General features: G+C 46.0%; 1 protein-coding gene across 6 annotated transcripts in view; it reads right to left on the bottom strand.

Annotated features, from left to right (window-relative positions):
• TNIK (TRAF2 and NCK interacting kinase) overlaps positions 1–27,032 on the bottom strand; it is a 151,497-nt gene that overhangs the window by 68,724 nt on the left and 55,741 nt on the right. For all 6 annotated transcript variants that reach the window (XM_058843723.1, XM_058843728.1, XM_058843724.1 and 3 more), the window contains exon 3: positions 4,197–4,253. In XM_058843723.1, the coding sequence (XP_058699706.1) occupies positions 4,197–4,253 (57 nt within the window). The remainder of the gene's footprint in view (positions 1–4,196; positions 4,254–27,032) is intronic.

Raw genomic sequence — 27,032 nt, 5'->3', positions numbered from 1 at the left:
CACTTCACAGGGTCCAAGCAGTCTTTGTATGTGGGTGAATTTCCAAGCACCTCATTCCTGACTGACCTATCAGGTTTTTGCACCATTTTTTTACAGCCACTTTGCAGCAGAGCAAAGACCCTGAGAGCTGCACTGGAGACTCATGTTGTTCTGAGGCTCAACCATGCATTAACCATGGTAACCTGTGCTACCCCAGTGATGTGTGAGCACACCCCCATAGGCACAGCAGAGGCCCAAGATGGTGCTCTTTTACAAACCACTACATGGCAGAAGTGCTCCTGTGCTCCCAGCCCTCTGGCACACCGCTCCTGCCCACCCTGGAAGCAGCACAAGACCTCTGGAGACACCAGGACTTGCTGGTGGTGGGGTGGCAACACATGGGGAGCAGGCAGGAGCTGCCTGTCCACAAACTCCTTCAGAATAACTCGGTCCTGGTGACAAGCACCATTCCCATGGGCTGTCCCAGCCCCTCTCTGTCCCGTGTGAAAAGTGGCATTTGCTGAAGCAGCAGAAGCAGAGGAGCCACACCAATACCTGTTTTTATGTCCCACCTCTTTGTTCTCCCACCATCAAACGTGCCCTGGTTTTATTTTGAGCTGACCGAATTCCAGCTGTATTTCCACAGGCAGCACTTAGCACCCTGATGTCAATGAGCTTTATTATAAAAGACCAGAAGGGTGTTTGCTCTTTATTCTCCTTTATTCCCCTCACCTGTCTCTCTCGACCTCAGTTTTACAAATGGGCAAAGGACAAGACATGGATAGAGCAGCAGGAGCAGCTTTTCTTGAGGAGCAGTGCCCCCTGAGCAGGTGTCACATAACACAGACATCTTTCTTCCCAAAATACCATTCAGGGAAGAACAGCAAAGGTGAAGACAGCAGGAACAAGTACAAGAAATATCTGGATGGAGCTTGCATAAACAACCTCCAGTTTTATTTTTGGTAAGAACACAGAGTGTATAAGCACCAAAGAGGAGAAGGAACAGGCTCGAACATTACAAAAAAAAAAACAGGGGACTATTCTGGAAGAACCTTTATCACGTCTCTTCAAGCAGTCAACACAACTTCACTTGTTTTCATTTGTTCAGGAAACCAGGGCATGTAACTTGAAGTTTATCAGGCCACAGAGGTGATTTTATTAATTGAAGCCCCTTGCAACAACAACTGAAAAGCAGCTGGATGCTCAAGAGTGCTGGGAGCAAGGAGCAGCACTCAGCACAAAATCCCTCCAGCTCTCTGAGCACCCAGGCAGCTTTTCAGTCATCCCTCAATTCATGCCTGGCTCTCTAGGAAAAAAATGGAGGCAAGCCAGAGGGACACTTGGTCTGAAGTTTGACTCAGTCTTCAAGTTGAAGAACTCAAAATGGGTGGAAAAACCCTGCAAAGAATAAGATCTGTGGATGGCACTGAGGATGTGTCTGTGTGGCCAGGCTCAGGGGCTCCAGCCTGAACTCCTGCTCCAAGCAGTACTACTGAGAGTGATCATCCCCAGCAAATCCAGAGAGGTAGGGAAGAAAATGGAATCATCACAGCAAGCTGCTGCAACTACTCCAATCTCAAACCCAGCAAAAGCCATAGGCCAGGCTCTGCTGCCTCACTTTGCCTCCATCAACTGATTCTGTTACATCCATTGCTGGATGCAGATCATACAGCACACAGCAGGACCAGCCCCAGGAAAACAAATCTTAACTCTTAATTCAGAGATAGCAGCTGCCCAAACTGATGAAGTGCTGCAATTTGAGGGCCTCTATTCTGTAATCTTCCCTAACAGATAATGAGCAAGAGCAGAAATGAGTTAAACAAAGCATCATTGTCAGGAGCCTGTTGGGGTTTAGCACAAAGCACATGGTCAGGATAAAATGCTGTCTGGGAGCTCACTGAACACAGAATAATCATGGTTTGGGGGTTGGAAGAGACCCTAAAGATCACCTAGTTCCATCCCCCCACCATGGGCAGGGACACAGGTTGCTCCAAGCCCCATCCAACCTGGGCTTTACACTCCAGAAGCTGCAGATGGCTGGGATGAGCCCACTAATTCTGTTCTCTGCTGAAAGACACACTGTCATCAGGGACATTCTGGAAATACAGGAAGGTCAGGATCTAATGAAGCAGCAGCAGCTCTGAAATTGTCTGTGAGGAGGAGGTGAAGGACTGAGTTTGGGTTTTCAGCAGCAGCATTTGCACTGAGCCTGGAGAAGGTGGCAAGCATGGCTGTAGGCACAATGCAGGAACCAGCTTCAGAAATTCCTCCAGGAGCAATGCCCAGAACCATTCCTGCAGATTCTAGAAGTGCTTTCAGCACCAAGAGCTGTGAAGCACAGCCAGCCCTTACCAGAGCACAGGCTAGCACTGCCTGCAGTGGTCACTGCCCATCCTGCCCGAGCCTGGTCCTGCCCTGAACAAGCCTTCCCTACCTAAAAGCAGCCTAAGGGGAAAATAATTAAATATCCAAAAGCCACATCCCATGACAAATATCTGATTTACATCTTGTACATTCAGATACGAGGCCCAGCTTTACAAGGTAAAGCCTTAGATCAGGGACATCTACTTAAAGATGTATATGAAATTATTATTGGGCAATATCAGATTTCAGGTACTTTTCTCCAATGTCTTTCCTTGGAAGTGATGGCATTTTAAAACAACTGAATTAAGTGTGGATTCAAATTTAAGCCTGTGTTTGGCCTTAGAGTAGTATTTTGATTTTTCAGCTAAAATTCATTCTAACATCAGAATTCATCCCGTGGGAATTTCACTGCTATTTATGCCATGGGTTTATGCTTGGTGGGTCTGCCTATTCCCTTCGAGCCTGCTTCCTATGGGAATGAGATAAATGGCACTTGCAGATAACTACAAGTAAACAGAACAAATTCATTCACATTTACAGACTTATTTCCACACACCATTTCACCTGTTAGCACCAAAAATAACCTGGATGAAGGTCCCATAGATATTAATACCACACCACAGCATCTAAGGCATTTCAAAACAGATTCCCAAGGCCAGCTGACTGCTTTCACACAGAGTCATTTCTGTATGTGCTGAGCTCCTGAAAGCTATTAAAACATTAACTCAAAAATTAAGGTGGGTAAATTGTGATCGAGTTCTAATTTTGAAATGTGTTATTCCAGTCAAAAAAAAAAAAAAAAAAGAAAAGAAAAAAGACAAAGCACAATCAAATGCATTCTTACTCCCAAGCCTGGCATTGTTTCCAGTGCAGGAACTTTGGGAGGGATAGTACTGCACTTAGAAAAAAAATACTCAAGAAAAAGCATCTTAATGCCATGCTCCTAAATGTATCTGGGTTTTTAGATCATAGCAACTCATTTTATCTTTTGTGGCAAGTGGGAAATGGTGAAAGCATCCTTTCCCCTCAATTCTGTTATTCATTTAATGATTTTTAAATTCTTAGTTCTCAGTCTGACACAAGTTCACAAGTTTCAAATCCACCTTTGAGATCAGGGTGGTGTGGTATTTTTCCTCTTTATCAGTAGGATGCACAGGAATTATTCAACTTGCCTCATGAAGTTATTCCTGACAATAACTGCAACATACTTTTGGTGAACAAAAGCTCTTCAGTGAAAATCATGGATGCAGAGTAACAGAAATTAGTTATGAATACACGATCCTGTTGCTACTTTTGACAAGGTGATGTGCAACATGACAAGAGGGAACAGCTTCAAACTGACAGGGGGCAGGGCTAAATGGGATATTGGGTAGAAATTTTTCTCTGTGAGAGCGGGGAGACCCTGGCATAGGTTGCCCAGAGAAGCTGTGGCTGCCCCATTCCTGGAAGTGTCCAAGGCCAAGCTGGATGGGCCTTGGAGCAGCCTGGGGTAGTGGAAGGTGTCCCATGGCAGGGATTGGAACTAGAAAATCGTTAAGGTCCCTTCCAACCTGAATCATTCTATGATTTTCTTCAGAAATCATTAGGTCATTTTAAAAAGCCACTGCTGGAACTGAATGCTGCTTTGTTTCAGCATGAAAGTACTTAATCTCCAGAACTCTTCCAGATTTGTTTTTTTCTCACATATTTATTAAAACCAAAACCTCTTAATGGCATATATCACATTAAGACAAAGGCAATTTACTTCCCAGGAACATCAGCCTTCCACCCACCCCCACACATTATCACACCCCATCCCCTTTCCCCTCTTATCTGTAATTTAAGGATGCAGGAGGAGGAAGAGGATACATTACCCCGGTGACGTCCATAACCTTAATAGCAGCAAGCTGGCCTGTTTTAACATGACGACCCTGCAAAAGAAAAGGGAGAAATTTGTTTGGTTTTGCTCAGTGACAATGTTTTCCTCACAGTGAACAATATCCTTAAACAATCTCCTCGCCCTGGCAGCATCCACACATTATTTGTTGCTTTTTCAAGAGCATCTTCACAGCAGCCATGATGAGAAAGCAATTCCCTCCCCTTCCTCCTGCCATTACAATTAATTAGTACAGGGCCTTCAGTGCTGTATTTTCCTGGCAAACAAGTGCTGGAAATACCCTTTAATGCTCAGCCATGCACAAAAAACCAGCTTGGGGCCTCTCCTGAGCACAGAGCATGACTCGGCTGGAAATGGGCTGCTGGAGCTGAGATGATGGGAATGTGCTGGCTGGGATACTCAGGACCCATCTCAGCTCTCACAGACCTGGGGACACACCAGGGACCCCTGGCCTGCAGGGCACCATATTCATCCTGAGCAGTAATTTATTTATTTTCAGAAAGACCTGGTTAGCAGGCTAGAGAGGTTTTTAAAATTTTCAGCAACTGAAAAAAAATCAGCAAATCACTGCAATGAACTGTCTGTTGCACAGTGCTCAACTACATTAATCCTAATGGGAAAATGCCTGGAAGAGACAGTGAAAATAAAAAAGAGCTCCAACTATTTATGAGGTCTTAAAACCAACACAACTGCTACCAAGCAAGGCAATTCCCAGTCCTTCCTCCTTCCCTGAGAAATGGATCACCCAACATCATATCCAAATTGCTCATATCAAACCATTCCCACCCCCAACTGGAGGACATGTGCTCCGCTTCCAAACCAGGCAGCCTGAGGAAAAGATGTTTTTCCTTCAGGAAAGCCAGCAAATGCTGACCCTAAGAGGAGAGCTGGGAGGCAAAGGGAAGCATCCCTATTTCCCAGTTTCCATCCCTGTTTACTATGGGAGCTGCCCAAGGCCTCATCATGCGAGATATGGTGCGGAAGACACAGACGGAATGACAGCTCCTGCCCTGCAGCACTGATAATTAACACACCAAGGACAGAACCAGGAGCAGAGGCAAAGAGGGATCAAGCTGAAGCATGGCAGAAACAGGGAAAAACTAGAAGCTTTTCCTAAATTGCAGGCTCCTCCTGTCCCCACAGCAGTGTGCATGCTGATGAGCCAGGGATTGTGTCAGGTCTCCCACCCTTCCCGCAGACTGGAGATGGTCTTTCACACCACCTCAGCTCAAGAACCCTGAATTACCAGACACAGGAACCTCTCCCTGGTCCCTCAGGTTTCCCAGCAAACCCACACGCCGGCTGTGGAGCAAGGCAGCATCATCCTCTCCAAATTTATGACTTCACCAGGAAGCCAATTCACCCACCAGGGCTCCTCGCTCATTTATTAACACAATTTATACGTCCTGAGCAACCCTGTGTTCTAACAGCAGAAAAAGAGCTTTATTTTAAAGTATGTGCAACATAAAAAGTAATAAAACCATGCACAGCCCAGCAGCCCCAGGCTGTGGCTGAAGCATCCCCTGGATGTGGCCGTTGGGAAGGAGGGGCACGTCGCTAGACACCATCTATTTAGACAGCATGATCTGCAGAAACAAATCCTCCTCTTCCTAAATTCATCCTTGTTGGCTTGCCCAGGAAGTCCCCATGCGTACTGACACTTTAATTAAAGCCCACAGAGCACCAGCAGGGTAAACACTTGGACCATGACACTCCGCATCTCCTTTGAGCTGGAGGAGGAGGAGGGGAAGCAAGCTGGGGCATTTCAAACCATGGATGTAGGAGTTATACCTGCCTTCATGTGATGCACCACCACCTCATTTTGTGTTTTAATGAAATGCCCCAGCTTTGCCGTGGTGAAGTGCTCCTGCTTCCCTCAGTACCAGCCAAGAGGAAAGGGATCCTTCTGTGCACACAGCATCCTCCTCCCAGGAATCTGCTGCCTCCTTGCACACTTCCCAGATATTTACAGACAATGATAAGAAATTAATACTGTGTAAGCATTTACCAAAACAAAATAAACCACTTGGAAACATATGTTAATGTAAGCCATGAGGGGCCCTTAGTCACGCAAAAATCAGGTGGAGTAGAACAGTAAGTGTTCACCCTGGGACATTGTAGCAAAGGTTTGCTTTTCCTGGAGTTTGTTCATGACTATGGATTGTAGAGCTTCACCCCGGCAGATGAAGCCATCTGGGGAAAACAGGCTTCTCCTCACCAGCCAACCATCCCTTTTAATTCAACCTACTGCTCAGCACCGAGACTTGCTGTGAAACCCTCATAAATAGTTTAGAAAACCCATTTGATTTTTACCCTACCACATATGTTCTTGAATTTGCAACGAAGATACAAACAGGCTAGAGGAAGACACTGAGAACTGGAAGTGAGAGATGCAATAGAGGAATTAAATCAACATCCAACTTGTAGCCATTAAAAGATGCCACAACAGCAATAAACCCCTCTCACAGCATCAGCCACTCGCCACCTCTAGCACCTTGGCCACTCAGATTCCAGCACCTGTGCCCAAAGCCTGGAAGCAAGACCAGAAGCAGCCATGCCCCTGCAGTCTCTCCAAAGTATCCAGTTGGATCAGCAAGTGGAACCACCTCTGCCAAAGCCAAGGCAAGCTGAAATTGGGAATTAATTAATGTCAAGTGTTAAGTTGTCCAGTGTTAATATGTGCTGCTGTAAGAAAGGTACAAAAGAGGACTGGAGTATCAAAATAAGAAAAGCACCAAAAAGCTCTGTTGTGATGTTTTTACCTCCTGTGTGTCCTCCACTCATCAAAACTTGTTGGTTTTTTCCTTTAAACCATCACCACAGCAGTGCCCTCCACTCAAAAACCACATAAAGAGTGAGCCCAACTCCCGCTGCCCTGCTGGACTCTGCCTCCTGGACACCAAAGATGTGGCTCAAAACAGGCGAGAACTGCTGTGGTTCAACAGAAAATCTCCACTTTTTTCAAAAGCCCTTGATTTTGGTGCCCCATGGGCATGTTGGAGAGGATGCAGCTGCCTGAAGGCAAAGCCTTCAGTAGGATGAGATCTTTCCTGGGTAGAACAGTCACTTCTGAGCCTTCATTGCACCAGCAATACTTTTGGTGACAGGAGCAAAGGTAGCTGGGGAACAGCCATCACTGAGTCACCCTTGCTCCCTGTAACCATGGGTTTTCCCAACATTCTCTCCCCACTCACGTGGCAAGGCGACTGAATCTCCAGAAATCCAGGGAGAGGAAGGGAAGAGCTCTCCAGGAGGACTTTGGTTACCCCATGTTGGCTGTTCACAGCCAGCACTGCAAGGTTTGAAGGAACACTGCCAGCACCCCCTGGGGTACAGCTCCCAGAGGCCTCAAACACAAAAACATCCTCCAAAATCTCCCTGCTCTTCTCCAAGGCCTCTGGCTCTTCATCTCCACGAATTCAGCACTGTTACAGACACGGATGGCTACGGTGGCATAAAACATACAGGAGGAAAACTGAGCTACTAAAGCATTTCCCCCTCCCCAGATTCTCTGTCAAGGCTCACTTGGGTACAAACCCGTATTTCAGCCTCAGGATTATTCAAGCATGATCTTCAAAGCTGCCACAATTTTTAATTAAACATCCATCTGAGCATAAATTCATGCTCCTAATTACTCTCAGAATGTTATATCAACTATCACTAACTTGATAATGTCAGGTATTACGACTAATTTCTACAAATGAAGCAAGCACCCCGAGTTTTTTCTTCAAAGGTTGTGGTCCTCACACTCCATAAAGTGTAATGGACCAGCACACAATGAGAACATTGGTAAATGCTTTTAAACATCAATTGATGCATTCAGGCATTATGTTTACTAAATAAACAAACCCTGGCCTCCATATCAGCCTTTGTAAACAACTGCATATCTTGGCCCAAAATTCAAGTCCACATTTTAAGGACAGAAAGAGGATGATTGATTGCTGCTTTTTAAAATTTTCCGTGCACAAGCATGGATTTCACCTCTAAGCAAAACCTGCAATTTCTGTACCCCGAAATGTATTCCATCATATTTACTTAACTTGTGCTGTCGGCTTTTATTTGTCCAACAAAATAAATGACCCACCACCTGCTGCAGCCAGTGGGACACAACCAGAATTGTCACTTTGTTGGGAAATGCAGAGCTCCCATTTCTTTCTGCCAGGCAGAGCAACATCTCTTCTACTTCCCAGCCTGGACATGCAGCCTCCAATCTCCCATGCATACAAAATCCCCAGTGCAGGCACTTAATGGAGTAACCATGTTGTATGTCTGATAGTTTACAGCAGAACACTTATAACTCAACCATTTTGCGCTGCCCTTACTCATGTTGCATGTAAATGTTAAAATGAGTGGGATTAGGGTGCTCTTGCAAAGCACTGCTGAAATTTCAACATGTACAGCCCTGCAGGGACCAGACCACAACCCACCCTCATCACTGAGGAACACTGTGTCTCACACAGAAATCTCAGTGAACTGAGACAAACAACAAAAAGTCTCATAAAAGTCCAAATATTACCACTTTGGCAGCAGATAAGTCTTCCAAATACATTTCTTCCATTACATTTCTGTTGCAGTTAAAATACTGAGCCTAGTGCCAGCAGCCCAACAACCATCCTTTCTACTGCCCAACCCCTGCCTCCAAACCCAGCCATGCTCAGCACCACCACATCCTGCATCTTCTTCCTACAACAGGCACAGGACACCAGAGATTCTACCAGCTTAGAAGTCACCAGTTCACTTTTCTGTGTTCACATACGATTTTTGGTATGTGCTACAAAAAACTCTTTGCCCAGCCCTACTTCTGCACATGCACCATTCAAGGTGTCTCCACTGGTGAGTCTCATCTCCTCCAGAATCTGTTTCAGCATCCAGGATCTTCTGCAGTGAAGCTCTCCTGGGATGGGCCAGAACTTCTCACAGCTCCATGGTCTAGGTCCTGCCAGCTCCTTGTTTTCCTGTAGTTCAAGGCAATCCAGGGACTCAGTCCATGATTTTTAGCATGAAGGCACTTCAGCACTAATGCACTGAAAACTGCATCCTGTTTTTCCTGGGAGAAGGAGCCCTGCCTTCCAACAGGAGCTGTGAATCTGAACTGCCATCCTGCTGTACATTAGACCATTTTATAGCACCTGGCTGATTTCCTCTCAGCTTTTACAGAGTACAGGCACATTTATGTACTTGGTTTCCCACTGAAAGCAATCTTGAAGGTGCCAAAATCCCCTCTCCAACTAGTCTGAGGGGCTAAAATACTTACTGATGTAAAAAATAGGCTTATTTCTAGTGTGAAAATTCAGCTATCTCCAAAACAAGCTGGCTAAAAATGACATACGCAAGCTTTGCACTTGGTTTACAGATCTCTTCAAATACATCTGAAATAAATCCATGTATCTGAGAAGGTAGTTAAAACATTGGAGGCCAGCATAAGAAAAACTGAGTCATCTAACAGGATGGGAAAAATGTTTATTTTAACGAAGAGTAACATATCTCTTTGATTAAAACAGAGCCATCATGGGCTAAACCTTATTGTTGCTGCCTGCACTTAACTCCAGTACTGGGAGGGGGATTTCAAGCCCGTGGGGACTCAGAACATCCCTGCAGACTGGGGAGCAGTCCTCACCCCAGGGATTCAGCCCCACCTCTCTGCTTTACTACATCTGACCACAATAGCAGTGTCCTTCCTTCCCTCCACACCCTTCCATCTCTCCATCATTTGCTGGGTTCACAAACAGATTTGCAGAGCTTCAGAGTGATCCCACTGCCTAAGGCACCAAAGGAACATGACTGACTTGTTGCAGTTCCTTTCCACTCGGGGCAAACTCCACTTAAACCAGCCCCTGCTTCCCCAGACCTCAACACTCTGCAAATGGCATCCTCCAATAAACATGGCACACCTGAAACCTTCACACTAGAAATGGAAAACATATGAAAAACAAAAAAAGCTGCATCCAGCGTTTGTCATCTCACTTGGTGGCCGGGTGAGGCTCCAGAGTCACTCCTCTGCTTGCCTGAGCTCTCCTGCAGAACACTGGTTGCTCATTTGAGCACAGATCTTCACCTCTGCCCAACCTGCTACCTTCCTTTGGGCTGTTTCTGGAGAGCAGACCTTTCACTGAGAGGGACAAGCACAAATTTCACTCATAGCCAGTCTTCCCCTTACACCTATCATCTTTTCCAAGGTTTGAAAGAGTAAGATCTCAAAAAACATTCAAAAAAGTTGAAGAGAAAATAAATAAAGTGGAATTTTTTTTTTTAATTTTTGTTTTTTTGGGGTTTTTTTGTTTGTTTAGTTGGTTGGGTTTTTTTGGGAGGGTTTTTTTGGTGCTTAGCTTGGCATTTTTATTAATACTTCAGTTTGGACTGAACAACCAGAGCTGCCCCTTGGAAAAGTCTAAATGTGCTCCCAGCACAGACTCCTCTAATTGCACAGAGCCAAGCTAATGCTCTGTGCTGACCTTCAGACTGAAGTGTTTTCTAGTCCTCTGTATCAATCCACGTTCTGATCAGGACCCTGCAGCTCTCAGAGCTGCAATTCCATTAGTGCAGCTCCACAATAGCTCTGACGTTAAGGAAGGCAGGATTATTAGATTAACAAACTAAATTGTTAAATTAGCATATTATTCATCTCCAGAAATAACATGCACTATAGCCTATAGGTGAGCAAGACTACAGTTTTATATTCCCTGTATAAAGGAAACACATCTCTTACGCCAGTGCTTGTACTTATTCCATCCTCTATCTCTCCTGCAGTTCAAATGAGGCTAGAGATGCCCACCTCCAGCTCAGGAAGAACCAGGTTTCCCTCTTCCATGGATAAAACCACTGCCTTAAGTAGTCTAAAATCAGCACTAGAGAGCTGAACCCTTCCAGAAGCTTCTACAGATGGTTCTTCTAGATATGGCCTGCCCCACTTCTAATTTCCAGCCAGGGAAGAACACTGGTTAGAAAGTCTGTCCCCCCTTTCTGTGGCACCATCCAGCAGCAGCACACTGGGCATGCCAGGCTGTGCATCTCCTCCACGGTCACACCAAGGACCGTGACAGATCTTGCCCACAGGTGTTTCAAGATGCAGCTTTTGGAATTCTGCTCTTCATGGTCACCTTGCAGAAGAGCAGATTTCAAGGGCATTTGTCAGGGCTTTCCCAGAGCCCAGGAACAAACACTGCTCTGGGCAAGGGGGTCAAAGCCTCAACAAGAGCAGGTCTAGGCTGGGCTGAGCACCACAGCAGGGAGCAGAGAGAGATGGAGATCATCAACAGACAGAATATACAGCAAAAGTGGGTTTTAGGAGCAGCCTATGGATACCTGAGGCACCAAAGGACTAAGGAGAGATGTTTCTGACAAAGAGTAATGTATATATATTAAAAAAACCCAGAAGGACAAGCAGTGTTTCAGGAAAATATTCACTGAGTTGACACACTGAAGGCAGCAGGATTCAAATCAGTATCAGTGGGATGAAGGAAAGTGATGCCACCATTCCCCACGGGACCCCATGCAGCCTCCCCAGGCCCTCTGTGAGCTTTGCTCCCTTTCCCAGCATTCCCAATCCAACATGGGGCAATCCCCACGGGTCTCTGCCAAGGGGAGCAGCCCATCACCTGCAGCCCACCAGGCAAGGAGAGCAGCAGCCAGGCCTTGGGGTGCTCCTTCCCCTCCCACACAGCCTGTGCTCCCTTTGCCCCAGCTCCTCTGCAAGAGCACATTTTCACAGCTGAAAGGAGGCAGCACAGCCTGTTCCCAACAACATTAGTTCATGACAGCCATGTTATTACCACCCTTTAACACCCCCACTGTGCTTCTGTTTCACGTCGCTGCCTATTCAACACTGCAGTATTCACAACTAAAATTAAATCTGCCTTTAGGAGACCCACAAGGCACCCTTTTCACACAGGCCATGTCCTGACAGCAGCACCAGGCTGTTCCTCCCAGTGGGAAGCGCTGAGCTGTGCAGGGAGCAGCGCTGCCTGGACCACCCAGCGCTCTCAGGGCTACCTGGCTCTCAAGGGTGGCCCAAGAGCCAAACTCCTCCAATGGGCCAGGCTATCCCACAGCTGGCACCTTCCTCCCAGAGCACTGCTGCCTGACACATGGCAGGGTGCCACCACAGACCTGGCCAGGTGTGGACTGCACCAGAGAGCTGGCCCATCTGCAGCAGGGAGCTGGCCCATCTGCAGCAGGGAGCTGGCCCATCTGCAGCAGGGAGCTGGCCCATCTGCAGCAGGGAGCTGGCCCATCTGCAGCAGGGAGCTGGCCCATCTGCAGAATGCCCCACAGATCCTGACTGCCACACGCTTTTGCTGTCTGCAACTCACAGCAAACCATTTCTGTGTGGTCCCAGAGCACACAGGCTTTACTGTGGCCAGAACCACTTCAGCTTCAACATGCAAACCCAAACTGCAGGATGAGCCCAGAAGCTTCAGGCACCAGTTCCCATCACAAGTGAAGCAGGCTCTCTGCAAGACACAGGAAAAGGCATCCCAGGGCACAGGGATGTAATGCAATGACTGGGGATGCTCATGACTTCAAAAGCTCAGGATGAGAACGAGCTGCTGTGTTGAGAGCTCAGGGGCACCAGTACAGTCTCCACAACACTGCATGCTTTGCCAACTGCTGCTATTTCTTCTGTACATTTAAGAAAAACAAATTCCTTCAAAAGAGATTGTTCCTAACCTGCTCCCTGCTGCAAGGCACAAAGGGCTTAATGCCTGCAAACGTGTGCCATTGCCTCCCGTGACAATCCATCCCAGAACACCGAGGGACAAAGGTATCCCTCAGCTTTTGGTACCACATTTATTTATGCCACACATTAAACAGCTGCTTTTCAACATCTTAAGTGTCACCTGCTCTTGAAGCCATTTCCCAAATCAGTGACTGTCTTGCAAACTGAGTTTTAAAAATGGCCCCTCTGGAAAAAAAAACCAACTACACACAGCGATGGAAATGGAGTTTCTGGAAACACCTCTGCAGTGCCATCTGCTTGACTTCGGCTCTAGTTTCATAGTAGCAAGATCCAATTTTGGAGGTGGCATGCGAAGTGCAAGGTGATTTTTCAACTAACAACAGCAAGGGAGAACCACCTTCTGTGAACCTGAGTGCTTGGCATCCTCTCTGGCAGCAGGGATGGACAGCACTGGTGGCAGGAGACAGCAACAGGGGAACCAGGTAACACAGAGGCATCTGTTATTTAAAGCTGCTTGATGGTTTTGTGCTTTTTTTTTTTGTCACTGTGTAAAGAAAGCTGAGTAAGAAGGAAAGCCCAGTATTTGTGGTGTTTCCCCGGCCGTTTAATTCAGGAAATTTAAGTCTATGGCTGTCAATGGCTTTTCATGAAGGGATTCCATTGCATTTCATTGACTTGCCAATGGCACAAACCGACCGTGTCCATGTTCCCATGAATCACCCCAGCTGACTGAGCAGCCCAGCTACTCTCCCAGCCATGTTTTTCTCATTCCCTGTGTTTCTCCATGTGACTGCAGGGCAGTACTCTTTTATCTGAGCTCACAGCACAGAACAGCTGCCCGTGCTGCCCCACATGCTCCCATAGCCCTGTTTCTCTGCAGACACGATGGCCCAGGATGAGATCCCACCAAGGATACCTCTGGACACCTCAGCAGATGTTATCAAACAGGGCTCTCACCCCCACCTGCTCCATGACTCTCTGCTTGTAGAAAGGGGCCTGAACACAAACCCACCAGGTTCATTTGTGCACCAACCCTAACACCCAAATCCAGTAGAAATTTGGGGACTTCTGAGGTCCAGTCCCAACGCTGGTAACGGCTGAACATGCCCATCAAGAGCCAGGATTTACTTCCAGTCACCCTGAGCCCCTTTCTAACCAAGCCATCCTTACAATCCTTCCACTGCCTCCCTCTTTGAGCCTTTCCAGTCCTGCAAACACTTGGATCAGCACAGATCTAACCCCCTTGATTCCTGCCCACGTGCCAAGGCTGACTGGCACCTGAGCCAATTCATACATTCAGGCCTCACTCACTCATCAATTGCAAGCTGACTCCAAGTCCCTGTCTCAGGGTGGTAGAAGTAACAAGAACAAGCTGATAAAGATACTTACATTTTATGGGGCTTAGGAGAAAATGCCACAGCTGCCAGAAAGTCTCACGTATATCTCTTGGGTGACTGAGGTCATAGCACGAGGAAAATTAGTGTAAGAATGACATAAATAACTCAAGATCTTGTGCTGTGGAGGACTGAGATGCTCCCCTAATCCCAATGACTTTCTAACTCAAGATACTGCAGAGCCTGTGTTGCACATTTCTCTATCTATGTCAGCTCAAATATCAATTTTAGACCTCACATACTCGAAGGCAGATGGACATCACACTCCCTTTCATCCAGAGTCACCTCCAGGGTTTTTGTCTGCCCTGAGCAGCCTTGACAACTTACTGTCCATCCCATCCTACCCCAAGTCACTTACTGTCAGGAGTCAATAAACGTTTTGCAGTGCCTGTGTTCTACTGATTTAGAAGAGCCAGCCATGCCTAGAGCAATCCTCTGTGATCCACATACTAATGTGGCTGCACAGGGAGGCATCAAAGCCTTCACGCAGTCCAACATTTCAAACAAGTCAGGTATTGAGTAGCAAAATTTTAGAACTGCTTATTGGAAAAGGGAGGCTGATGAATGACACGTAGACCCTTTCATCCTTGTATTTGCTTTGCGTCTGTCACGCGTGCGCTCGCTGCTTTGTGTGGGATGAAGATGGGATTTTTGACTGTGCTGCAGAACAGCCCCTCTGTGGCTCACCCTCTAAGCCAGCCTTGCGGGCTGGGATCAACAGTGTCGATCAGCAGATTAAACTGCACTGCTTCTACAGCTTCTCCACACCCAAGTCTCCTCTCTCAAGCAGGAATTTCCTACCCTTGCACTGGCAAGGAAAAGCTTTTCTATGAAGCACTAAGGCAGCCAGGTCACTGCCTTTCCCTGCCTTCCTGCAAAACAGACCTGATGCCACCTCTGGGCTGCCCTTGAGTGGCAAAGGACCCTCCCAGGACACCCAGGGCTCCTCACTGCTCCTCAGTTCTCTGCTAAATAGAGAAACTGGGGTGCAAGGGCTTCTCTAGGAAAGGACTGAGCCCTAAAAGACCCCACAAACCAGAAGACCCTCCTTAGCCTTGCACACAACCCCCATCCATGCTTGCCACAAGGCAGCACAGCAGAGAGGGGGGCTTTAGCCAGGGATTTGAAAGCAGGGAGAAGAGGAGGAGGACTTGGGATTAGCAGGGAAGGTTAAACCAGTACCAGGGATTGCATGGGAACAGTACAGCTCAGGAGTGAGTGGGAGGAAGCCAGAAAGGACCGAGTGTCCCTGCTACCTTCAGCACTTGGGGACATGAGGGACGAGCCCAGCACTGGCACAGCATGTCACTGTTTGGCAATTCCAGGACTGCAGCCACTGCCTGATGTGGTTATCAATGCAGGAGGGCTCTCCAGCCATTAAGGGCTTTACTTAGAGAGCAATAACATGTACAGACACAAATCGATGCTGTACAGTTTGAAGGAACCGACCGAAGGCTACGGATTTTACTCACTCTTATTTGCAAAGTCAAACAAAGCAGACAAAAAAGCTCTCAAAGCAGCCCAAAAAGCTGCCTGCAGGAACGTGGGCAGCTCACGAAGGCTGCCTGCAGCTTTGCAGGGAGAACACATATGGGCAGGGGGTGATGGCCTTTTATTCCACTGGATAAAGATCTTAGTGGAAATCTGAAAAGCTTGGCGTGAGACCTCATCCACAGCTAATCCACACAGACTATGCCATGCTGTAGGCACGCCAGGAAGGAACCAAGGCCAGGCACTGCACTGAGTCACGCCACAAACCTGCAATTTCAGCTGTACTAGGAGAAATAAATTGATAAGATACAGCTCTAGAAGCATCACCCCGGACCAGCTGCATCCTGCTCCTACCTAAAGGCAGCTCAGGCCACCCAGAAATCCCATTCCCTACAGCTAGGACAACATGCCACTCCTGCCAGGCCATTACAGGCTTTTAACCCTTTCCCAGTAGGATCAATACTTGCTAAGCACTAGAAGTCATCAATAGTTACAGGCAGATTCATATATTAATAGCTCTTTCATATTCAAGGTCTTTCCCCTCAGCAAGAGCTGGCTGTCAGACAAACACCAGTCTGGTTGTGCTGCTGTATTCAGGGACTGCTCACCTGTAACAGTGTGGGCAAAGGTGATTTGTAGAAGCCACCAACATACAAGAGCAGGGAAGGACCTCTCTGCATTTTTTCCAGGGGAAAAAAACCCAACCTGTCAGTTTTCCCAATCCTTCAAACACTCACAGTCAGGGGTAAGTTTTGGTATACACTTAGCAGGGTGTATAAATTTCCTTTACACTGGAGCCTTGACTGAGTTAATGCTGATTTTTAAGTGCACTGTAGAGTCTTAAACTCCAAGAAAGGATAGAAAGCACAGCCAGTGATGTGTGCTGTGAGACAGTTTCCTGGGATGCGAGGCCAAGGCCAAGCCAAGCAGCTGGGTGCTATTCCTGGATCCCCACAGAGTGCTCTCGACCTTGGGTGAATGTCTGGGCTTTTTGCTGCTCTGTGTTATCCCCCAGTAAAATGAGCAAAATAATACTGCAGTTACCCCATAAAGGTGATGCCATATTGCAAAAAGCCTCCAAAGCCTTGCCTAAGTGTAGAGACATGTAAGAGAATATCAAGAGTTGTTCCTCACACAGCCATACCCTGCATTCACACCTTCAAACAACAGCGGTCTATAAACTCTTAATTATTTTTTTTCTAGAGCAAAGGGCTTTTTTTTTTGTCCCAGAAGACCTAACAAAAAGAAAAAAAAAAGCCAACAGAATTTCTTTACATTTTTAATTCAAATGCTTCTCCACAGCATTTCCACAAAACTGCTTAAAAAGTGCACTAGAAATTGTAATTAAAAGCTGATCTGCTTCATGAGATGACTCAGGCTTCTGCAGCTTCAACCCTGGCCTCAGCCAGCTCTCCCAGTGCAGCACTGACTGTTTCCAATCAGCACACAGTGAGCTGCCAGCATTTATGAGAGAACAGAGGAAGGTTTCCTTAAATGTGAAGGGTAAAAGATAAACTTCAGTTACTATCACCCAATTTCTGACCAGCATCAGAGGGAAACAAGCAGCCTGTGAGATCAGAAAGTCAAGCCCCTCTCTAATGCCCATAAAAACAACACAAAGCCCATGGACAGATGTGTTTTTCTGTACAAATACCATCATAAATGTAACCTGCCCCTTTGCCTTTGCAGCAGAAAACTGACTTGTCAGATCGCCTGGTATTGCTCATCCTTCCCACAGCTGCAGCTCAGCAGGACACACCGGCTGCAGAAATATCACCCTGGGATTTAATTTCTAATATTTCCACGGACATCACATTTCCCAGAGGGAGCTACAAGATGTGCCTGGCTCTCCTTTTGTTGTTATTGTTGTTTCAGTAATCACAGAATTGTTTAGGTTGGAAAAGACCTTTAAGATCAACAACTCCAACTGTAAACCTTACACTGCCAAGTCCAGCACTAAACCACATCCCTGAGCACCACATCCACTCATCTTTTAAATCTCTCCAGGGCTGGTGACTCAACTGCTTCCTTAGGCAGCTTGTTCCAGCGCCTGGCAACTCTTCCCGTGAAGAAATTTTTCCTAATAGCCAATCTGAACTTCCCCTGGTGCAACCTGAAGCTGTTTTCTCTTGTCCCAACGAGGCAGGTGATGGGCTGAGATGAGGCAGAGATGTCCTAGTGCTCCTCACATTCTGCAAGAGGTGAACCTGGCAGACTCCTGGGTGGGAGAAGGCAGCTGGGAGACTCCCAGAGGATAATGAATTGCCAGGGCTGTATTTGCTCACACAGGAGCAGCACTGTGAGAAGCAGAGGATGTTTACAGCAAAGGCACCAGGAGGCCATGAATTTAAACCTCTGGATGTGTCTCTGCTTTGGGTCATTCTTCTTCTGGGTGCATGTTTACCACCTGGGTCCTCTCCTGAGATGAAAGATGCTCTTTCCCTCACCTCACAAAAGCACACACAGATCCCTTTGAACAAAAAAGCTTTTCAGAAGAGGAGCTTTTATTTTGTATCACAAAGGGAAGTCCTGGCTGAACAGGAAGACACATTACCAACATGGAAAGGGCAGCACAGGGAAATGGGTGGAAGATTTCTGTCACAAGTACTGCAGAGCTACACCCAGAGTCAGACCCAAGGACCACTTGAGCATCAGTCTTGAGAGAGAAAACCTGTGTTCAGGTTTGATATAATATGATAGAGAAGATCCCTGCTCCACTGAAGTCCACCTGCCATTCAGTCAAGTCATACAAAAATGGAAGATTAGACAAATGTGACACCAGGAGCAAGACTTCCCAATCAAGTGTTCCCTAATGGAAATCAGGGTAACAGCAAACAGAAAGCACACAGGATGCAGGGACCACTCACCCAGCTGAGCACTGGGTATTTACACCTCTCCCTCAGACCCAAAGCTCTCAGATCAGTAAAGATTAGATAAACACACTGCAACACTTTGGGACACTTTGTGTGGCTGATGTAGCAGTTTCCACCCCTACAGATGTTTATAGGCCAGCACCACTGTCCTTAAACAAAACACATTCAAAGCCCCTCCAGGAGAGATGTAATTGCCCTCAGCACTTGGCTTGGGACCCATCCATCAGTCTGGCTTTTAAACCTCCTTCCTCCCCTTCCCACTATTTGGGGATTTAAAAATTGCATGAGCCAGTTCTCACAAATGCAACGAGAAGTGTGGAGACAAAGCACACCTGAACAAACATTCACCATAACTCAGACTCTCCTTTCCAGCACCCTGCTCCTGCCTTTCACTTGAGCAGATTTGCTAATCCCAGCATAACTTCTCTAGATGTTGCCTCCAACCAAGCTCACTCTAGAGAGCCTGCAAGGCCACTAAAATCCATCCTGGTTATTTAACTGTAAATGAATAATTGTGATTAATGTTCACAGTGGTGATGTGATTGAGAAGTCATGGGCAGCAGCATCAGTTCTACACAGGAGGTGACTGCAGGAGCCACAACTCATCCTTGCTGCCTACAAGCCTCCAGTGCTTCAAACAAAGGAGGAAGATGAGTAATTTCAGACAAAAGAATGAGCCATCATCCAAACTTCTGACATATCAAAAATCTCAACTAGATTAGGTACCTGTGCTACAAGTCTCTCTCTTTTTTCTATTCTTTTTTAAGCTTTTAACATTGTTTCCTTCCTCCAGATTTCCAAATTCCTACCCGTCTCTGAAAGAACTGAGCTGAAATATTCCCTGAAGGCTGCTGCTCCCAGTACTTTCCAGATCAAGAAGAACCAGAGAATTCAATACATCTTGTTCCTTTTCACACACAATCACCCCTATAAATTTCTGCTGCAGTACCTTTCCTTGTCTTCTCAGGCTCTCAAAACATTTATGTGCTGCACCAGGAAGAAATGGAACTCAGCAAATAAAACCTACCCTGAAGATAGATGTAAATATAGAGGGGATAAACTGCCTTGGTGTAAATGTAAAGCCATGCAAGAAGATCAGTCACCACTAGTTGATCTGAATGATGGCCAAGCCAAGCTGTCCCCTGACAGCAAGTTGGGTTTTGTGGAAGATAGTTGTTAAGAATGAGAGATTTCAGCAGCACTTGCAGCCAGGGAAAAGCTCCTTTACACCTGCTCAGGACATGCCATCTGTATTCATCCTATTAACGTGCTCTGAAACCATGGTCCCTTCCCTCCTGAAAGGGCTTATGCTGATGATAAATAAAAAGTCATTATCTGTCTTAAATTATGATGAAGAGTCTTTTAATAACTGCTCATAAAACCTGCCCAAACTATCAGTAATGCACAACGTTGTGATTTAACACAAATGTGTCTCATTTCTGTGAAAATATAAGGCAGAAAGAAGAAGTGAGAAACACCCTATGTGACAACAGAAAAGCAGATCTTGGTCTCTCCTGAAATTCCTGGACAGCTTAAAATCGCTTTGAGGAAATCTCAAATAATTTCCTCTTTGTGAAAGCTCAGTAAACAAGTCAAAAATATACCTGTCTTCCCAACACAAGCATCCCATTTTCCTGAATGATTTTACACAAATTAGATTACCTAGCCCTTGCTCTTCTGCTCTCAGCCCAGAGACACTTGAAATACAACACTTAGGGAAAATCTTCCAACATACAGCAGACCTGGTGCTGGATTGCCAACATGGTAAATTACTATTGAACAACTGAGTGGATAAAGCAGATTTCCAGGAGATGGGTGGTGTATGGCGGGTCCCTGGCTCATGTGTCATCTGGAAATGCTCCACTTGTGCTGGGGCAAGTCCCTGGAGGGATGTGGTGGGAGGATGCCAACACCTCTCACTCTGCAAATGCTGTGGTTCCAAGGAAGGAAAAAAGAAGTGAAACAAAGCCTAGTGGAGCATGTGGCAGGAAGAGCAGTCATTTCTCTTCTTCTCCCCCAAACCCATTATTTACAGTAAAGTATAAACCCGAGTATCCCTGAAAATACACCTTCAGGCTTTCTGTGGCATCTGGAAGCTTATCTTCAGCTTTCCAAGTCCTGCGAGCCCCTACTGCCTCCTCACTGCCTTCCTGCTCTTACCCCTTTATTTTCAGTCTTTCTATTTTCCTCTGTTATTCACATCCTGCTTTTCCCTGTTTCATTTCCACTACAGTCCTGGTAAGGATGGCAAGGCATCCAACTGACACCAGGTATCCCCCTGATAGCTGGCATCCACCTGAAAAGGAAGTTGGAGGACTTGGTAAAAAGCCACTGAGCCCACAGTTTCATTTTGAGAAGGATGAGAGGGTTTCCCCTTCCCCCACCCACTCTCCTCTGACTGTGGCACCTGGACGCAACATAAATTACAGCTAAAAGCACCTAAAAGCATGGAAAATGCAACAGGCTAATTCAGAAAAGCAAAAGTACATCTAATTTAGTTACTGGGAAATGAATAAATGGCAATTCCAAGGCTGCAAAATTGTTCCATTCTGTAAACAAATATACATACTTTTAAAAAGGGGCAAAAAAGAGGTGGGAAGGTGGGCTGAGAACATTCTTCATTTATGTAATTACTCTTCCAAGACCTGGCTGTGCTGCCTCACCAGTATTTAGTATTTTCCCCTCTCATCATACAGGCAAAAGGCAAGATTCACATTTCTCAGCTAACTCACTTTTTTACTGCAGTCATAAGGTTGTGTTTCTGCAAATTCCTGTTTTGTTTCTCCTTTAAAAAAAGATTAATTGAGCACTGCTGCCATGTAATCATTCACAAATGGGTATCTGCCATGCAAGGCCTCGATTTTCACAAATTTTCTACACTACTAAACCTGACACAAACATTTCAGACTAAAGCCTGATTTCCAGCGAGGGTTCCCATCATTCCATGATTTTCATAACATATGGAGGAAGATATCACACCGCCCTTCAACCTACTAACTTGTTTTCTCAACCTTGTCACAGGACAGAGGTCCCACTGTCACGGGCACACTTGAATGGGAAGCTCTCCAGGACCCTGCAGGGTTCCTGTGTGGAAAAACCCAGCCTGGAGGGTTCTCCTGCTCAGAGGGGGTCATGTCACCCCTTCTCAGGCAGGAATGGGGGCAATGAACCTTCCAGGGGCTATTCCACTCTATTTATTCCTACTGATGTCCGTGCTGCAGCGCTCCTGGAGAAACACCTTTGCTTTCACACAGGCTCAACCCATCTCGCACCTGTCCCAAAACCAGAACGACTCACCCCAGCACTCAGGCACAGCATTTTCTAGGCACAGCCTGGTTTTCTGGGTACAGAGCACATTTGGGAATAGCTGTTGCTTACACAAAAGCCCCTCAGTGCTCACTCACAATCCCGTTTTCCCCTCACACATGGTGCTACCATGGCACAAGTGCGCGATGCATCGTGCCGTTCCATGCCTGCCAAACCACACTTCAACATGCTGACCACACACATTCCTCACCTTCCAGAGCAAAACCCTCCGAGCTCAGCTTGGACCAAAAACATACCATCCCTCCTCCATTTTATGGAGCTTCCTCAGGAACAAGCCGGGATTTGACTCACGTGGGTGCATGCATGCGTGCACTTGGGAGCTTTAACACTATTAGCTAACTTCAAAGACAGCAAAGATAATTATTTTCTACCAACTTCATGGCAACAGGCAGCTGGGTGGCAAAGGATGCTGGACACAGCCTTTCATGAGGTTTATCTCCAACAGCTTTTAATCCTGCCGGCCCCTTTCTCCAGTCAATTATAGCAGCCTCAGTGCGGCCAAAAAAGTAATAGGAGTGAGAGACTATAGGTATAAGCAGACATAATAGAATCCTAATTTAATTAGGGAAGTACTCAATCAACCAAGAGACATAAATACAAAAGAAACCAGGTTTATTAGTTCTGGTGCTTGCAGAAATGCCTATTTCATTCCTGATTACTGAGGGAGGGATAAAACAGATCAGTAATCTTGACAGCACAGTCCTGGTTTGCTCTTTCAGAAAAAGTTAATTACAAAACTAACCAAAACTCAAGAGCTTCTAGACCCATCGCACTCATGATGGGCAAGTGACTGTGCTCATTATGGAGGGAGCCAGGTTCTGGCTTACCTTTGGTTACAGAACAGAAACTACAGCTGGACCAGCCTTACGGGATGAAGCTTTTAACCCCAGTTCTCAGGTCGGATTTAGATCAGTGCTTCCCAGCAAATCCGACATCTCACTTTCCCTGGTGTAAGAGGAAAGCCAGGATCACTGGGTGTCACAATGCACTCCAAGAGGCTTGGAGAAGGAGAAGGTGAAGGCATCAACTCCCCAGGGCAGCACTGAGCCCACTCGAGCTAGAAAGCTCCATCCTTTGCTAGCTCATCTGGGGCCGGCAGGTTCAGAGCCAGCGGGTGTACGTAACATTTGTGGTTTAACACCTCAGAGTTTAATAGTGAAAAGTGATTAACTTTACACTAGGGGCTGGGGGACTATTTGGAGATTAGCTAACTGATTTCACATTATGAAAGAGCAGGTTGTAATTTTAGGATAAGAAATCTGTACTTTTGATGCAAATACCTTGTGTGAGAAAGGGGCCAGAAACACTGGCATGATGATGCTCTAATCCATTTGCAAGGAACCAAGCAGGCAAGCAAGGAAAGAGCCATCCATGCCAAGAAACACCAAAAAAATATAATAAATCCACTGCCAACACCACGTTCTGTGCTCTCCTGTAACAACAGGTGGGCTAACATGCACCTCTGTGCAGACATCCACTGCCTTCACTGGGACTATCTAGCTACAGCGGCAAGATTTCAGTGCCTACCCAGCAATGTGGCAGAGCTCACCATGAGATGGATCCAAGAGGAGTTCTCCACCACACAACCATCCCTGCATCTCCCTATAGCCTCCAGTTACTGCTGACAGCACTGACAGGTACCAAAACAAAATAATAATTAAATGCCAGACAGAGAAAAATGTATGAGAAGATATATGGGAAGCCATGTGGTGAGACTGTCTGAACATCCCATTCTGGCACTAATTTAGTAAAACCGAGACCACACAACCACACTGCTCATCTTCCATCCCTGCCTCAGTTTAAATCAGGTATTTAACCAGCACCAGAGGACTGTGACCTTTCTGACACCCCAGGAAGTCCCTTCACTGTGTCCTTTGGGTTTATCCCTCCAGGATACTGAGAGACCCTTCACTACAATATGGCAAAGTCCTCAGCGCCCTGCATGGGTGCATCTCCAGCAGCTCAACCTTTTGCAAGCCTCCAATAAAAGCTCCATGGAAAAATGGACCTCCATTACTGTAGGGGAGCAGTGGCTCAATTTTAACACTTATCATACATTATATATATATATTATTTTTTTTTTCCATCCATGTACATAGATACCCACTCACATATATGTACCTATATACAATATATGCCAAGTCCTGAATCAGCACATCATGGTGCCCTATTGTTGCTGTTGGCTCACCAGGACAACCCCCAGAGGAGTCAGGGATGAAGCTGGATAAAGCCATGACTACTGAAGAATATACTGAAGCCAATACTGAAGAAGAAAAACAGTCCCCATGTTTCCCGCTGTATCCAAGGCACTATCTGAAGGTACATTAAACACAATATTTATCTTACCAGGTACTTGTGGTTTTATGTTTTCAGATTTTTCAACTTCCAGTTAGAAGGAATTTTGTAGGCTCATAAAAAGAAAAAAACTCACTGTAAGCTGAACATAATTTACCACGGCATTTTTCATTTGATTTGTTTTTTTTTTCCTCTTTCCTTTTTTCATCCAGTTTTTCCTCTTTCTCCTCACCTCTTCCAGTTTACACCACTTAAAATTTACAAAGTTTGAAACAAATAAAGCCACACTGAAAATACACAGTCAATCTTCAATGTTGCAGAGGTTAAAAATAGGCTTTAAACCAGCTAATGTCAGCATCAGCATGAAAGAAAGGACACCCTGACAGCTCTAATTATTACATTCTCTTGTTTTGCACTTCTGAAGAGCAGCAATTAAATCTCTGCTTGGGCTTATAAGGAAAACGTAAAGTGCTCTGCACCTGCAAAACGGATTCTGTTCCACGGGAGGATTTCAGCTCCCCAAAGCACATTATCCAGGGCAGCCTGCAGAACAAAACCCATCCTCCCCTTTCCAGCCACTGAGGATTTTGCTGCTGGTTCACAGGGAAGAACACTAATAATGGCAACCCCTCCTCTGCTGCCTTTGCTGGATAGATTTATTTAAGAAAAAGCTCACCATTTCTGGACAAAACCGCTGCAGACTGTGTGTGCAATGCCTGAAACTGCCATATGGTGATAAGAGTAGTTTTATTCATAATCATTTTTATTGCAGTAGCCTCTGGGGACTTGAACTAGGTCACTTTCCCATCAAGGCTCACTACAAGCCGTTAAATAAGTGGTGCACACAAGGCCCTTTAAGCATCTTGTATAAACGAGTCATTCTGTTCATTAAAAAAGGAAAAGAGAAACAAGCATTGCAGTTTATGAAAACTATTTTTTGCCACTCATAAATATAAATTCTTGGATGCTCAGTAACGTCAGTGTTTGCAGCTGTTCCCTCAGCAGCATGGAGGGTCTCTTGCTTATTCCAACTACCTGTTTTAGGGATACTTGCTGGTCCCAGGGACCTCCACTCTTGCTAAATGTGGCTGGGATGAGCTGGGAGGTTGGAAATCTCCTTGACTTGGAGACAGAGGAGACTCACTGAAAACCATGCCAGTGACAGCAGCTTCATTTCTTTGGGAAACTCAGCTAAAAAACATATCATCGCTTTCATGCTCAATTCCCGGCTGGCACCAAGTGAAGATAATTTAAAAAACCCCAAAACCCCGTAACAAAAGAGAAGAAACCCCCAAAAAACTATGTGAAAACAAAGTCAAGCCTCTCCATGGAAAACAAACTTTTAATTTGCAGAGAAGTGTATTTTTTTTTTTAATGCAAACCAGTTTTGAGCAAGAGCGTCTGGGCATCCCCTCTCCGTGACGAAGGGAGGACTTGGTATGCACCAAAGGCAGGGCAGGCACCAGCTGGGATGCCAGGAGAAGAAAGGCACAGTGTTTCCATAAAGCCAGTGGAAAAAAAAAAATATAGCTGGGAACATTTTTCTGGCAGAAAACATTCACTTATGGAAGCAAAGCACTGATAGCCAAGGAGAAAGCTGAGCTTGCTGAGCTAGCTCTCCCGCTCCCAGGAACACCTGCAAGTTGTATTCTGTGGGAGCAGCCAGATGGGGACATAAATTAGGCTGCCTGGGCTCTGTCCCCAAACCCAAGTGATTCCTAATGCCTTCCAATCGATCTCAGTGGATTTCACATCAGCCACTGACCCAAGGATCTTGGATCTCCTTAGGGAAGCAGACAAATCCCTTCCATTCTGGATGGAGATGGACCAGCCTTTCCTACCCTACCTGAATCACCGCCCCAGGAAGCTGATTTAGATCCTGCCTAACACGGTTAACAGTCTGCTGAAAATATTTTCATCATCTTTTCCCAGGCTGAGGAAAGGACTGAGCATGCCCCAAGGCTCAGGCAGCTCCTCCAGGCTGGCTAAAAACTGCTGTTCTAATAAAAGATATTACCTCTCACTACAAACCTAGAGTTATTCTCTCCCTGGTTCAGTGAAGCTACAGCCAACACTACTTCTAAATGCTTTGCTGACTAGGTACACAAAAAGATTTAAATAAAAAAGCTACCTCTACTCTATCATACAGTTTAAATGTACTCCTAATTTTAAAGGTCTTGAAAACTTTTAATGCAGTTTATCATTCTGGGAAAAAAATGAGTTATCCCTGTTAAACTCACTGTGCAGAACAAAAATGCCATATTCCTCCTTGACTCAGCCCTCGATTGCTGACCTTATAATGGAACAAAACAATGTGATAACGTCCTTGCAAGGTACTTCATCGCAGTAATAATGTCACCCAAGATAACTCAAGGGTGCACTTCTGCTGTTTGTCTTTACCCTATAAGTCACGAGTTTATCTGCTGGTTGCAAGGGCCAAGAATAAAGGAGCATATTTGAAGGTGCACGTCATGCGGAGCCCCGCTCGCGGGGGGCCTCGCATTCCTCCTGTCACACAAACTGCTCTGCAGTTGCTGCTGGGCTGTGGCACGTGTGGGACAGGGGCAAACACCCACAGCCAGCCTGTCCTCCAGGAGCTCACACTGCCCAGCAGGACCTGGGACCACTTCAGAGCATCGCAGGCCCTCAGAGAGCTGAAGAGGATCCCTTATGAACTCATAAAGTAACTTAAGAGTTTAATTCATGAAACTGGGGAAGTACAGATGAAAAAAAGCCTAACCCCATGAATGTTAGAG

Source organism: Poecile atricapillus, chromosome 8, assembly GCF_030490865.1.
Source record: "Poecile atricapillus isolate bPoeAtr1 chromosome 8, bPoeAtr1.hap1, whole genome shotgun sequence".
Classification (NCBI taxonomy): Eukaryota; Metazoa; Chordata; class Aves; order Passeriformes; family Paridae; genus Poecile; species Poecile atricapillus.
This window is presented reverse-complemented; position numbering and strand designations above follow the sequence as displayed.